Raw genomic sequence first — 14,412 nt, 5'->3', positions numbered from 1 at the left:
TTATTATTTGTATTATTCCCTCATTTATGTTACAATTTTGTATTTTCTGATTTTTAACGTGCAGTTAAATTTATGCGAAATATAGATCAATTTTATGCCTTCAAGATTCTGATCTAGAATCAAAGAAACTTTGAGAAGCAAACTATAACGAACAAATGAACGTAAGAACTAAATAAACTGATATTCATACCACTGACGACACCAGAGGAGGAGCAAACGAACCGAGAGTGCTCCTCTGGCTACGCTATCCCCATTTCGATTAAACCCCAGACATACTGTGTTTTACTATAGATTAGGAAATATAAAACCACCCTTCTCAGTATAGTTGCCTCCACAAAATATCTCCGCCTTTCCGTTTGTCCTCTAATAAATTAAAGCTGGCGTCGTCGTACTCTAAACTTGATTTAAATCCAGGACTGCAACGTATCACGCTTGTTCTATGCGCCAGATTATTTGTCTCTACTACCTGGTACTAATGCGGCATAAAATAGGTAAGTAGTTTCTGTTACTTTCGTTGGCCCACTTCAAACTCTGTCTGCTATATTCTTCAGCATCTTATTACAACTCCTAGTCTGCACTGACTCCCCAACTCTCTCATTTCTTTGTAAATAGCTCAACAGCAACAAAGAATGCTACGAATTTGAAAACTGAATCACTTTATTAAATGAACCATTAGTTATGTTGAAGATCTCTTATGCAACAGAGGAATTTGACTGTCCAACAGATATTACAATGTCATAAATGGTAAACGAAACTTTGTTCCCTGTTACAAAATACTGTAAAGAAATAATCAGTTTACCTAAGAACATTTATCATATATCTCGTGGCTTATATTTTGCATTTTTGTATCAAAAGATCCAACATATTTCAATCAGAAATGTTCTTGTAGGCCTTATATCTGGAGAACTACATATAGTGCAGTCAAACCCAAACTATTACTTAACTCACTGTGATGTGCTTATTCCGCAGAAAATACAAAAACTGGATTTAGGGGCCGTTCGAAAATATTGTGACCCCTGACCCAAAAACTAATTATTGGCCAAGATCGCAATCTTTTGATCCAATTTTAGTTTTCCTAACATTCTTGTTCATGTATATATTGTTCGTCATCTATGAGGTTTCTAAACGTTATGATCTATGAAACGAGAGGACTAACTCCACGTCACAAAACCTCTCAATTAAGTTTTCTCCTTACCAAACTAGATCCAGTTTCTTTGTATTCCTGTTTCTGCCAGATCCATCTTAATGTTGTACTCCCATCTGTGACCAGGTCTTCCTAATAGTCTTTTTCCGATTAGGTAAACACTTATAATTTTAAAACCGTCCCTATTTCATTTCATTGTAGCGAATGTTCTACCCATGCGAGCCTCCTAGATTTAATGACCCTAACAGTCTTTGATAAATAGTATAATTTATTCAGTTGCTCTTTTTGAAGTTTCCACCACTCTCCGTTCCAGTCCGTATTCGGTCTGAATATTCCCTTCAGGATTTAATTTCCACATACTTTCAGTCTGCGGTTTTCCCTCAAAGTAACAGACCATTTTCGTAATCATACACCACAACAGATAACTATCGTTTTATACATTTTAATTCAGCAAATACTTCTATAGAATTCAAGAAGACAAAAGACCTTGGACTGAATAATAACACGAATTCTCTGCTTTCATTTGAAGTTTAGTTTCTTCGTGGGGACGGTTTTAGTCTGTTAGTGCAATGTATAAAGCGCATTTTTAAACTTAACTTGCTTTCACTGTACTCTAATAAATACAGCTATGTTGTGTACCAGAATATTGCAAGACTAATGACTCTGCCGTGTAATAATATAATAATAATAATAATAAAACACGATTAAAGTGAGAGTAAAGGCATTTCAAGTAATAATTCCTTTGTCGAGTCAATTACGAATCAGTCATTAATGCGTGAGTGGAACTTGAATGTTATGCTTTGGTAGGGGCGAGCACGTAACGCTGTTGTGCTGGTGGGTACGCGACATGCCCGTCCGCGTGTCTCTCTCACAACACTTACCAACATTAATTAAAATTTATACAAAAATTTTGAAACAAAGGTATGCATAAATAACTTTATATCTTATTGTGTAAAAATTTTGTACGTCGGGCTGAGAGATGGAAAACACATTTCGGCCTAAGGTACCAACATCAAGATATATAAAATGTACCAACATATTAAATTCGGCCATGACTCATTTACACATGTACTACTTCTAAAATAAAGTGTATCAAAATAAACACTATATCTGTATGATTTCATACCACAGTAAATTGAGTGTGTATTATCGCGGATGCGGGTTTCAAGGAGGATAAAATTATATTGAAGTTTCTATATTTTAAGTTTGTACTTTGTGACATCAGTTTTATTTAGAAATTGGAACTACTTTTGTATTCTAGACGAGTTCGTGGTTGTTATTGGAATAAAGGCAACAGGGAGCTTGTGTCGAGGAAAGTTTTCCCGTCAAAGCTTTCGTCAAATTATTTCCCCAACTCTTGTTCCTTTTGGTATTCTATCAGAGGCTGAAGGAAAGAAAGGAATTAATAGAAGCCCCAGCCAGCGTCTTGATGTCGTCGCATACACAATCAAGTGAGTTGCGACACAACTCTTTCTGCGAATGGATAAGCCATGTTTCACTGATGCATCTCCGTTTTTTCTTGTCATTCCTTCAGTCCTCGGGGGCAAAGACCCACTTTTGTTCGTTCTTCTATGTTCTTTTTAACTATATTACTTTATGCTGCATATTACTCATACAGATCCTGTAAAATCCAGAACAACTACGAAGGTATCTATTATTAAACCTCTGCAGATATAACCCCAGTTACCTAATATCACAAGAAACGAATTTCAATTACAGAATTCGTATATACATATACATGAATATGTAAAATTCATGAATATAAATACAAATATGAATTTAAAATATGTACAGTAGAGCGTCGATTATCCGAACGTCGGTCAACCGAACGATCGCTTAACCGAACTGTGTACTCGCTCGCACCTGTTAGTTTCCCTCCCTACCGTCCATCATCCCCCTCACTCCCAAACCAAGTTTCCCACAGTAGTCGCCGCACTGAGCCACCGCTGGCGGAACATTGCTTCTAATGGGGCCTTCATAAGGCGCTGCTGACCGGCCAAGCCACCAGTCGCTGTGTTTCAACAATCAGCACACTTCTGTCGGTTTGGCACTGGCTGTAGAAGTAGCGGCAGTATCAAAGCTGTTCACAGCAACAGCTGCGCCAGCTTAGAGTTGAGGCGTGCCGCTCCGCGCATGGCAAATAAACATGTACAGTTCGATTATCCGAACAAACCAGTTTTCCGAATACCCATGTCCCCCAATTACTTCGGATAATATATAGATTCAAGACTGTATGTGAATCTATATATTAAAATGCTAGGTTCATATGCTAGGTTCAATTCCTTCGACAATGAGATCTCGAAAACCACAAGTGCCGTTTTCACTGCTCCATTCCAAATTTTGTGTAGATTGTCCAGTTTTCGTTCAAATTTTCAAAACCCCTGTTGTTATTGTCCTATTCAACATTTTGGGGGATCTTTTGAACCCATAAGATTAACATTGTTGGAGACCGAAATTACGGTGTTAGGCAACAAGTAGAGAAGATACGTATGGCGGGTTGACGGACATTGCAGGCACTTTGCTTAAATCTGAATGGCGAAACTATTGCATGCTGGTAACTTCAAAGGCCTTAAGAGACGCAATGAGGCGTACTCGGACGGATATGGATTTATTAGAAAAAATATTCCCATTTCATATCTTGTTACTTCTACAAATATGCTACAAATTCGTTCCAACATCTATACATAGCAATTCACTTTGTTGTAGAGACCTGCACGGGCCGAATTTTTCGGCCCGAGCCCAATCCAGCCAGAACGTACCTAGGCCCGGCCTAGCCCGGGCCCGAAAAGTTTTGGAGATTATCGGCCCAAGCCCGGCCCAGCCCGGGCCCGAAAAGTTTTTTAAAATTCTTGGCCCAAGCCTGGCCCGGGCCCGATAAATTTTAAAAGTTTTTTGCCCGACCCTAACCCGATAATTTTTTTAAAAAAATTAGCTTGAGCCCCAATCTTTCTCAAAATTTAGTACTAAATTTGACCTAACCCTCAGAAGCATTTTCTAAACTTTGGTTCACAACCTGACGCTTGCCTCCTGAATGGTACCATTGTCTCCTAGAACTTTGACTGTCATCGAGAGAACCAAAAATTGCATTCCATGTAACAAAAATCTAACTTAATTGATTTTTAGCATAAAGTGAAGATGGCAATATTGTTTAGCGACAGGCAAAACATTCCCACCCCTTCTTGTTATAATTTGAGTTCAGTGAAGGTCAAGGTCAGAGCTCAACTTAAGGCATAATGCCTGCAATCCTCTATAGTGAAAGGGAGCCGCTAAGCAACACAAACTATAAATAGCTATTGCATCCTTTGTAACATTTTTCACGGACACACTTCTTCAACGTTTGGCTTTATTCCAATTATCATTTAACGAAAGTCAATAATTATTAAAGAATTTCAATTATCGGCCCCAGCCCGGCCCGATCTGAAGAGAAATCAGTGTCAGCCAGCCCAAGCCCGGCCCAGTCCAAAAAAATAACAGTGCCGGCCCGCCCAAGCCCGGCCCGGCCCAAAGAAATAGCAGAGTCGGCCCGCCCAAGCCCGGCCCGTGCAAGTCTCTACTTTGTTGGTCTCCTATCCTTTACGTGTGTGAGTAAGGAGACATGCACAATGGGAAGGAGATTCATAGTCATAACAGAACGATGCGCTGAGTAGACAGCGCAGGTTCAGCTAGTCTAATACGTAAAATTGAAAGTGATTATGTTTGTGACTCCATAACTCTTGAACTACCCAACTAATCTTGATCAAATTTTCAACATAGATGAGGTTCGCGCCTGCTATGGCTTTTATCATTTTATTTTGACGTTCCAATTTAGAGGAGGGAGAGATAGTTAAAAATGATCGAAAAATGACTGATATTAGTGCCAAATAAACAGTTTTAGTTTTGGGGTAATTGAAATGAACAGTGACACTTCCGATACTGTTTAAATCCAAATTCATCCCTGCAACTTGCGGGAGAGGAGTAGTATATATAAAAATGATCGATATTAGTGTCGATTACATAGTTTTCGGGTCACTGAGACGAGAAGTGACACTTCCGATAATCTTTAAATCCAAATTCAGTCCCCATTGCCCTTTATGTCCAAAATGAAACCTATTCTCCCCATGCGAAGAACGGACAATATGCGAATAAAAAATTAAAATTAAAATCGATGTTGTTTAACGACTGAACCGATTGAAATATTTTTTGTATACTGTTAGTACCTACCTAAAGCTAGGTATTTATGATGCACCTTTGATTAAAGAGCTATTCTAAAGTGCTGGAGAGCTTTTAAAGTTACGCCAGAAATGGAGTATCTTGTTCGTTTTTATCATCGCATTTTTATGGGAATTCGTGTCCTAAAATGCTTCAGATGTTTTCCATAAAGATGATATGTACATGCAAAGAACAAGTATTTAAGATAGTTTGACATAACCAACAGCATAGATCATAGAATAGGCAATAACTCGTCTCATTGAAGCTATCAAAGTACAGGCTACCAAAAAAAAACTAACAAGGAAAAGGCAGACTTTGGTAAATGAACTTCGTGGTCATTTTTTTGCGAGGTGGTAGTGCGCATTTAAAGAGTTAATATTACAATCTGGAATAGCGCAATGGCGAAAAATAACGGAGAAAAAACGTCTGTAAGCTTTCTCCTCGCTACGTATATTTACGACGCGCAAATCTATCAAGTGACGGCATGGCATATATCTGCGACTCGAATGCAAACAGTCCCGGGTTCGATTCTCGTTCGAGTCAAACTTTTTTTTTGTTTTTTTTTTTTGTTTTTTGCTTCAACCAATAAAGTAGCAATTTGTAACTATAAGTAAAATATTAATTCACTATATGTTTATAATGAATAAAACAATAGAAATTTTGAATCACTTGTAAATTCTTTTGATGTTCGATGTTAACTAGGAACAAAATTTAATCTCTTCCGTAAATATTATTGTTACTGCAGTCGTTGTGTAAAAAAATGTTCTTCAAGCTTCGTGTCTACATCTGCTGGCAGTGTGAGAATTACAAGGGGAATGAGGGGAAAATCTCCATTGGTTATAGCAACATCCAGTATATATATTTTTAAGAAGGTCGTTGTCGAGGGATTAAAGTTTTTCCATGTCCCCTCCCCCCGTAACAAAAGAGAAGCTCTCCAGTGATTTTCAGTCATTATGTAAATAGAAATCCAATCTTTTAGGGAACATACCTTCACCACATTTCAACATTTATATAGCCAGTATGTAGAGTTAAAATCGTAATAAAACATACCTCCTCTGCTTTTTTTTCCACTTCGAACACTGGTTCTCATTGCATGTTCAGATTGCTCACACCTGACTCGAAAGACGACAAAAGTATATCTATAAATACCTAGACATGTGGACTCTCTGGAGATAGTCGAAGGTCAAAACAAAAACTAAGTTTATGTCGTGGCTACTTAAGCTATCGATGACATACATCACTTAGTTCTTAGGATAAAAATGTGACGTGTCACAGACAAGTCCTTGAAATATCTTTAGTGACTATCCGTTTTGGGATTTCCGCTTTTTGAAGGTAAATTTTAGACTTTCAGTCAAAGAGCTACTGCTTCCTATGTATCGAGGTTTATTTATGTTTCATACCTCATGTTTTTTTTAAAATAGAGCATCCTTTCCAAAGAAACCACTTGCTTGTCCGTATTATACACTAGAAACGGGAAAATCGGGGGAAACAGGGAGTTTTTCGATTTTTTCAAAATGTTTGCGCCACTCTGACCCGGGCCTAGGTTCACGAAGGAATCTGAAAATCTCTGAAAAAATACGTAGTTATATACACAATGCGTGCAAAATTTCAATGTGGTAGCTTGAAAACAAAGGGCCAGACATTTTTTTGAAAGTCTAAAGGTGATCCATTCTTTAATTCTTGAAACACCATTTTTTTCAGTATTTCGCGCCCTTTCCAACGGTACCATATAGATGTCCGTATTGTACACCTGAACCGGGAAATTTGGGGAAAACCTAATTAAAATATATATATATATATATATATATATATATATATATATATATATATATATATATATCGCCTCGGAACATTTCGCCCCTCTGGCCCGGCTTGGGCTCACGTACGGATCTGAAAATCTCTTCAAAAATACGTTGTCACATATACAATGCAAGTACAAAATTTCAATCTGATATCTTGAAAACGAAGGACAGAAAGAATTTTTGAAAAATGTTTATTCTAAAAATTTTCTAAAACATTATTATTTGGCCTAAGATCATGGTTCAAACGTCATGTTCTTCAGTATGACGCGTCGTTTCCAACGGTAGCACTCACATGTCCGTATTGTACACATGAACCCGAAAATTCGGGAAAAATCGGAGTTTTTCTTTAAAAAAAAAATCAACCCGTCGGAAGATTTGCGCCCAGATTCACGTAGAGATCTAAAAAAAATAGAAATACAGTACACAAAAGTGCACACAATCCGTATGCAAAATTTCAATCTGATACCTTGAAAACTAATAGTTTTTGAAAAGTTTTTAAAATTTGCCTTTAAAAATATCATGCCCCTTCACCCTTAATTGGCGCTGCCAAGTTGGTCATCCAGTTTCAAAACGCATCTGGGATGTTCTTTGGTTCACGCTTGACTTGACCAATGAAAAGCCGGGGTTCAATACTCCAATACACATTACTCCATGGTAAAAATTCGTACTAAAAATCCCAAAAGGGTTAGAAACAAGGGGCGCCCATCCCCCAAAACAAGAACAGGGCACAATCCCCTAAATACCCCCAAATGTTTTTCTTCTCTCTAAATATATCATTCTTTCCCCGAATTTGCCTTTCACCCTACATTTCCCCAAATTCATCATTCTTACCTTAAACTTACCATCCTGCCACCAGAGCTCCTTCGTGGGTAAGCGATTAGCGTACACGCCTTTGGCGTGGGAGACTTGGGTTTGATTTCCGGTGGAGGCTCATGTGGTTCGGATTCCACGTTAATCAGTAAGTCCCGTCTCATATAGCCTCACTGCTGAAAGGGACGTTAAAATCAACTCAATTCACCATCCTGCCATCAAATTTACATTTCTCCTCCTCAAATTTACCTTTCTACTTCCAAATTTACCTTTCCCCTCCCAAATTTACCTTTTTCCTCCTCAAATTTACCTTTCTCCTCCTCAAATTTACCTTTCTACTTCCAAATTTATCTTTCTTCTCCCAAATTTACCTTTCCCCTAATCAAATTTATCTTTCTACTTCCAAATTTACCTTTTTACTCACAAATTTTTGTTTCTACTCACAAATTTACCTTTCCGCTTCCAAATTTATTTCTCCTCCCCAAATATATCTTTCTCCTCCCAAATTTATCTTTCTCCTCCCAAATTTATCTTTCTCGTCCCAAATTTATCTTTCTTCTTTCAAATTAATCCTTCGCCTCCGATTTTTGCTTTTGTCACTCAAATTTACCATTCTAAGTTTGATTTTACACTTCTGGTCACAAAAACCAATACTTTGAAGACTAAGTCCAAAACATGACAGTAGATACTTACGAATTTTCTTGTCTGACTCATTTTTTCTGCATTGTTTTACAGACAGGGTTGGAATTTGTTCGATAATTACTTTTGTACATATTGTAATTTTGCTGCCTATATGATGTATGATGTGCTGCCTTGAGTAGGTGGAACTCAAGTTTTTTGTATGTGTGTGTGTGTGTGTGTGTGTGTGTGTGTGTGTGTGTGTCAGAAAGGACCTTTTGGAATTCAAAATCCAATACTTTCAGCATTAACTTCAAAGTAAAATATTTTAATAAGTCATACTGTAAAATTTTAGTTTTTGAAAATTACAATTTCCTTTGTTTTAACCGGGGAAAGGAAATGAAGGAAGCGAAATATTGATTATTTCTTGTTTTGTATGTAGTAGAACAATGCTTGAAATGTGATTGTGTATGGTTTGTATTTCAGGACAAGCACTACCTCTGCGTGATGGCGGCGGACACTCCGGAGCAGAACCTTGTACAGTATTTTCCGTTGTGCAACGACTTCATCCACGCTGCACGGCTTCGTGGCGGAAACGTCCTCATCCATTGGTAAGTATCACTTTCGCTTTCACTTATGCGTTTAAGGAATAGGAACCAATGCCGTACACTACTCAATCATCTGTCTCATGCGAGGATCATGATCCAAATAAACAATTTTTACGTAAGTGTTAGTGTCTCTCACGATCACCTGCAAGGTAACCATGAAGAAAGAAAACTATTCTCATCCACTCATCCATGTTATATAACCGTTTTATACAGGGTGTTTCAAAACAACCCCGATAACGTTTGGGACGTGATTCCTGATACCAAAAAGAGACAAAAAGTATAGACCAACCTGGGTGCACAAATGCTTCCTTTCGGAGATAAGGCTGCCGAAAACATGAAAAAATGAACTTTCAAGGTCCATACCTTGAAACCTATGGGATCTACCGTAGCCAGGTCAAGACTTCACTTACGAACTAATGTATGCGCTATCCAAATATTCATGTTTCAGAATCCTATGATACTCATACAACAATTTTTATAGAAGGAATTTGGCTACGTGCATATAATTTGCTGTACTCACCAACTACTACTATAAAAATGTTGCGGAAGTACAGCAGAATTCTGAAACTTAGATATTTGGATAGGGCACATACTAGTTCCTAAGTGAAGTCTTGACCCAACTACAATAAGTCCCATAGTTTTGAAGCTATGAATTTATTTTTTATGTTTTCGGCAACTTATAATTCCGAAAGGAAGCATTTGTGCAGCCAGGTTGGTCTATACTTTTTGTCTTAATTGGTGTCAGCAATCACCTCCCAAAGGTTGTCGGTGTTGTTTTCAAACACTCTGTATATATCATATTTATATATATCTTGCAAATTTCTTTTGTATTTAGTAAGATAAGATCAAAAAATGACGTATATTAGAACCTCACAATCTGAGTTAAGAGGTGCTAAGCAACAGTAATATTTCCTGGTGTTTTATGACCAATATGTGTCCTATTATATCTTCCTATTTTATGAATTTACCGTATTAATTTATTTACTCTTAACGAGAAAGAACGACTATTACTAGCGCTGTTATTCAACAACTGGTCTTTATATATTTAATTTTAACCGGTTATATACAAAAGCATTTTTTTACTGGTTACGACTACAGGATCTGTGAGAAAATTAGGCAGCACTGCGAATATCTTGGAAACGAATCAAAAATACTGTAAATGTTTCCGAAAAAGTATTGGACAGATCTTAATCCAGCAATAGATCGATGATTGTTGATAATGGTATTTATGAGTTTCAAATATAAATAACCCCCACCAATGAATCTACTACTTATTCTTGATAGCTGAGCATTTGAGATTAAGAAATAAAACACTTATACCTTCTTCTGAGAGATCAGATGTTTAACCCTGTAGACCCTCTCTATTTCAAGTGTCCTCTCGGAAAATATGTCAAACGTACTTCAGTCCCACCCCCGCCGACCTCTTACGAGGGAAACCTTCCCTTTACTTTGGGGGAAACAAGAAAATGGACTCGACTGTGTTGCCAATTTACCTTTCAGTCGTTTAGTCTTGGCGAGTGAAGATTTTAGACTACTTAGAATGGCTAACAAGGCAGTGCAGACAGGAGTCTTTGAAGTAACTCAATGTGGCAACCCTGTCTGCATCCAACTATTCAAGGATCTGTGCCACAGTAACTTGTGTCTCCTCTTTTGGGGGAGATACGGGGAAACACATCGGCAGCAGAGCCAACAAGGGCACACTTCAAATAGAAAGGATCAAGTTATAAGAATTTCTAAAAATAAAGACAGTTAAAGAACACTTCAGTGTTCCTGGGTATAAGTGGGTAAAATTTACAGCTGTATCTGGGTATAACAAATGGTTCTGCGAACTCGAAATATTTTAGTAATCGGTTCTGGCGAATCGGTTGAATAGCACCACTGACTATTACTTATGCACCAATGACTCTTAGGATAACTTCAAGGGCGATTTCATTGACGTGGAACTTAAACTTTTCGTTAACTCTTTCGTATTAGTGCATGAAATATCTTCACTTTAATGACTTTGTGTTAAGGGGGCAGACTACCAAATATTTTTAAAAAACTAATAATTTTTCTTTTGCCCGTTTCTCGTAAGTGGAAGGGGGTAATAAAATGTAACTTACCACAATAATAGATAATGCTATTCTACACTCGAAAATACGGAGCGAAAGAATTTTCAGTGTTGCCATCCATAGAAATTACAGTGTGACCATAATTTGAATTACTCAAAAATCTAGGTAAAGGCGGCGACTAGAAAAATAAACTCAACGGTAATTGATGACTTATCATGCTGTCTATCTTTCTTGTTTACCACTTTTTAAATAATATTTCTATTTATTTCATAAACCTTGCATAAATTCTTACAAAATAAATAAGTCACTACAAAATAAATAGAAACATTATTTAAAAAGTAGTAAACAAGAAACATAGACAGCATGATAAGTCATCAACTACCGTTGAATTCATTTTTCTAGTCGCTGCCTTTACCTATATTTTTGAGTAATTCAAATTCTGGTCACACTGTAATTTCTATGGATGGCAACACTGAAAATTCTTCCTATTTGTATTTTCAGGTGTAGAATAACATTATCTATTATTGTGGTAATTTAAATCTTATTACCTCTTTCCACTTACGAGAAACGGGCAAAAGAAAAATTATTAGTTTTTCAAAAATATTTAGTAGTCTGCAGCCTTTAGTAGGCACATATTTATAACAACTTTTTGATGGCAACCCTGATGTTTCAATATTGATAATGAATTATTTTCTTCGCGCAAAGGTTTTCTATTACTTTTCTAATAATAGAACTTACAACAATGAAACCTTCTTAACCTGACCAAAAATGTTTAGCAAGAGATGCTGTCACGAAGACGAAAAAATATTAACGTGAGCTACAAAATTTCAAACTGAAATAACTTAATATCATAAAAACTTTTATGCTTGGAGGCAGAGCATAGATCATCAGAAATTTGGAACACTGTGTATTAAGACAACTTAAGGATGTATTTAATGAATTTCTTAGGATAAGTGAAATAATAGAAATTAATTGTTTTTGGATGACTCAAAATAGTCTTAATTACAAGAATCTACTAAATTGTAATTGCACAGAAACTTAACCATTATATCTATGCAACATCGTAAATAGATGCAACACTCACTGGCTAATTCAGATTTGATCTCCTCAGGGGCGGATCCAGTGAGGGCGTTCGGGGCGATCGCTCCCCCCCAGAAGAGGAAACTTTCTTATTTTCTATATATATATAAAAAAAAAACACAAAGTTTGGAGCCCTTAAAAGTAGCAGTATGAGAAAAAACCGCTCCCCCCCAGGAAATCGCTCCTGGATCCGCCCCTGGCTCTCCTAATGTTGACTTTTCACTCTCAGATTTTAATTCAAACTACCCGAATTAACTGAGCTGCTTCGTGGCTAGCGGTTAGCGTACACGCCTTCGGCGTGTGGGACCCGGGTTGGATTCCTGACGGGAGTTCATGTTCCCGGCTTCGGAATCCACGTTAATCAGTAGGTCCACTTGTCATATAGCCTCGCTACTCAAAAGGACACTAAACTCAAAATCATCATCATCCCGAGTTAACTACCCGTACCCAACCAGCACGATCCTCTTTCAGGACCCGGACACTTCCTGTGTAGCAAAGCGCTTAGCTCAGACCTTCTTATGGAATTCCTTAATGTTATTCCCTTATAGGAAAACTTCCTGTAACTGTGGTGTGATTCCTACGTTACCTCTTTTTATTTCCTTAAGCAAATAGCTTGATTCTCACTTCCTTACTTTACAACAGTCAAATAAAATTTCCAAAATATATATTTGAATTTATGGTACATTACAATATTCTCGAACTTGTATTTCATTCCAGGCTTTTATTTTGTTCTAACAATACAGTAGACTCTTCCAGTCAGCGAATCAAAATGGGGGCCCAAAGCAGTCTGATGTTGCCAAGTGCGCACGCAGAAATTTTTGTTGAAAGAGGTCCGAAGTTTGGGGAGGTCCAATATTACAAGACACTATGTAGCATTGATCTAGTGTAATTCTTTAAAAAAAAAAAAAAAAAAAAAAAAAAAAAAAAGATATAGTAGGGGACCATGTGTACGAAAAAACATGCCCCGTGGCAGCTTTCATGAAGGTAAGGTGAGAGGATGATCTTTCGATTTAGAGGAACCTTCAGGTGAATAATTTCGATGGTGTCACGAACTAGTGAATGACGTGTAGACATGATGGCATCATCAAAATGGCGGATAACTCGATTGAAGAAATAAGCATTATCTCCATTGTTTACGGACCGAGTTTCTATTTTTATAGCTCAGTTTAAAGATAAATAAATTTTCCATAGAAACTGTTATGTAAGTATTTTCTTTAAAATTAAAGGTTCCGGAGTTATTTTTGTTTATTTCATAAATAATTGTTCAATAATTCATCAAATTATTAAATAACTCCGGTACCTTTACTTTTAGGGAAATTCTTACATAACATATAATTGAGAATTTAATTTCCTTTATAATGAACTATGAAAAGGAAAATCGGTCAATAAACAATGGAGATAATAGTCTACTTGTTTCTTGAATCGAGTTGTCCGCCATTCTGGCGACATCATGTGTACACGCCACTCACCAATGTGTGACACCATCGAAATTGATCACCAGAAGCCTCCTCTAGGTCAAAAAGAAAATAATAATAATAATAATAATATAATAAATAATAATAATAATAATAATAATCTTGTCATGTTATCTTCAAGAAAGTGCCAAGGGACGACATTTTGCGCTCCCATACTAATAAGTAATTGTTATGTGTATTGTCACTTATATTCTCAGAGAACTAGATTGTTTTTATAAGAAAAGGAAACAGTCTCCCTTAGCTTAAGAGGATAACCACGAGACGTTAACCCTTTTAGGATTTTTGGTGACTTTTGTTACTATGGTGAAGTATCGTCTTTGACCGCTTATATATTTTCTATAACAGATATTTAAGCCGGTTTTTTTTTTTTTTTATCTTGCTCAAGTCAAGGGTGGACTAAAGAACACTCCAGGTGCATTTTGGAAACGATTGGTCAACTTGGCGGCGCCAAGTGGGGGCGGAGGGGCGTGACTTATTTTAATCTTAAGGCACATTTCAAAAAATGTTCACGCCTTTAGCTTCCAAGACATCAGGTTGAAACTTTGCCTACAGATTGTGTGTACCTTTGGGAATTTCTCAAATTTTTTGGAGATCCATACACGAAACCAAAACCGGGCCGAGGGGCGCAAGTGTTCC

General features: G+C 37.0%; 1 protein-coding gene across 1 annotated transcript in view; it reads left to right on the top strand.

Moving 5' to 3' along the window:
* The window catches only part of LOC145676018 (dual specificity protein phosphatase 22-like), a 431,106-nt gene that overhangs the window by 286,556 nt on the left and 130,138 nt on the right, over nucleotides 1-14,412 (top strand). The window contains exon 3 of the mRNA XM_081746858.1: nucleotides 9,049-9,173. Coding sequence (XP_081602984.1) covers nucleotides 9,049-9,173 — 125 coding nt within the window. The remainder of the gene's footprint in view (nucleotides 1-9,048; nucleotides 9,174-14,412) is intronic.

The sequence above is a fragment of the Thermobia domestica genome, chromosome 18 (genome assembly GCF_964235325.1).
Source record: "Thermobia domestica chromosome 18, izTheDome1.hap1.1, whole genome shotgun sequence".
Lineage (NCBI taxonomy): Eukaryota > Metazoa > Arthropoda > Insecta > Zygentoma > Lepismatidae > Thermobia > Thermobia domestica.
This window is presented reverse-complemented; position numbering and strand designations above follow the sequence as displayed.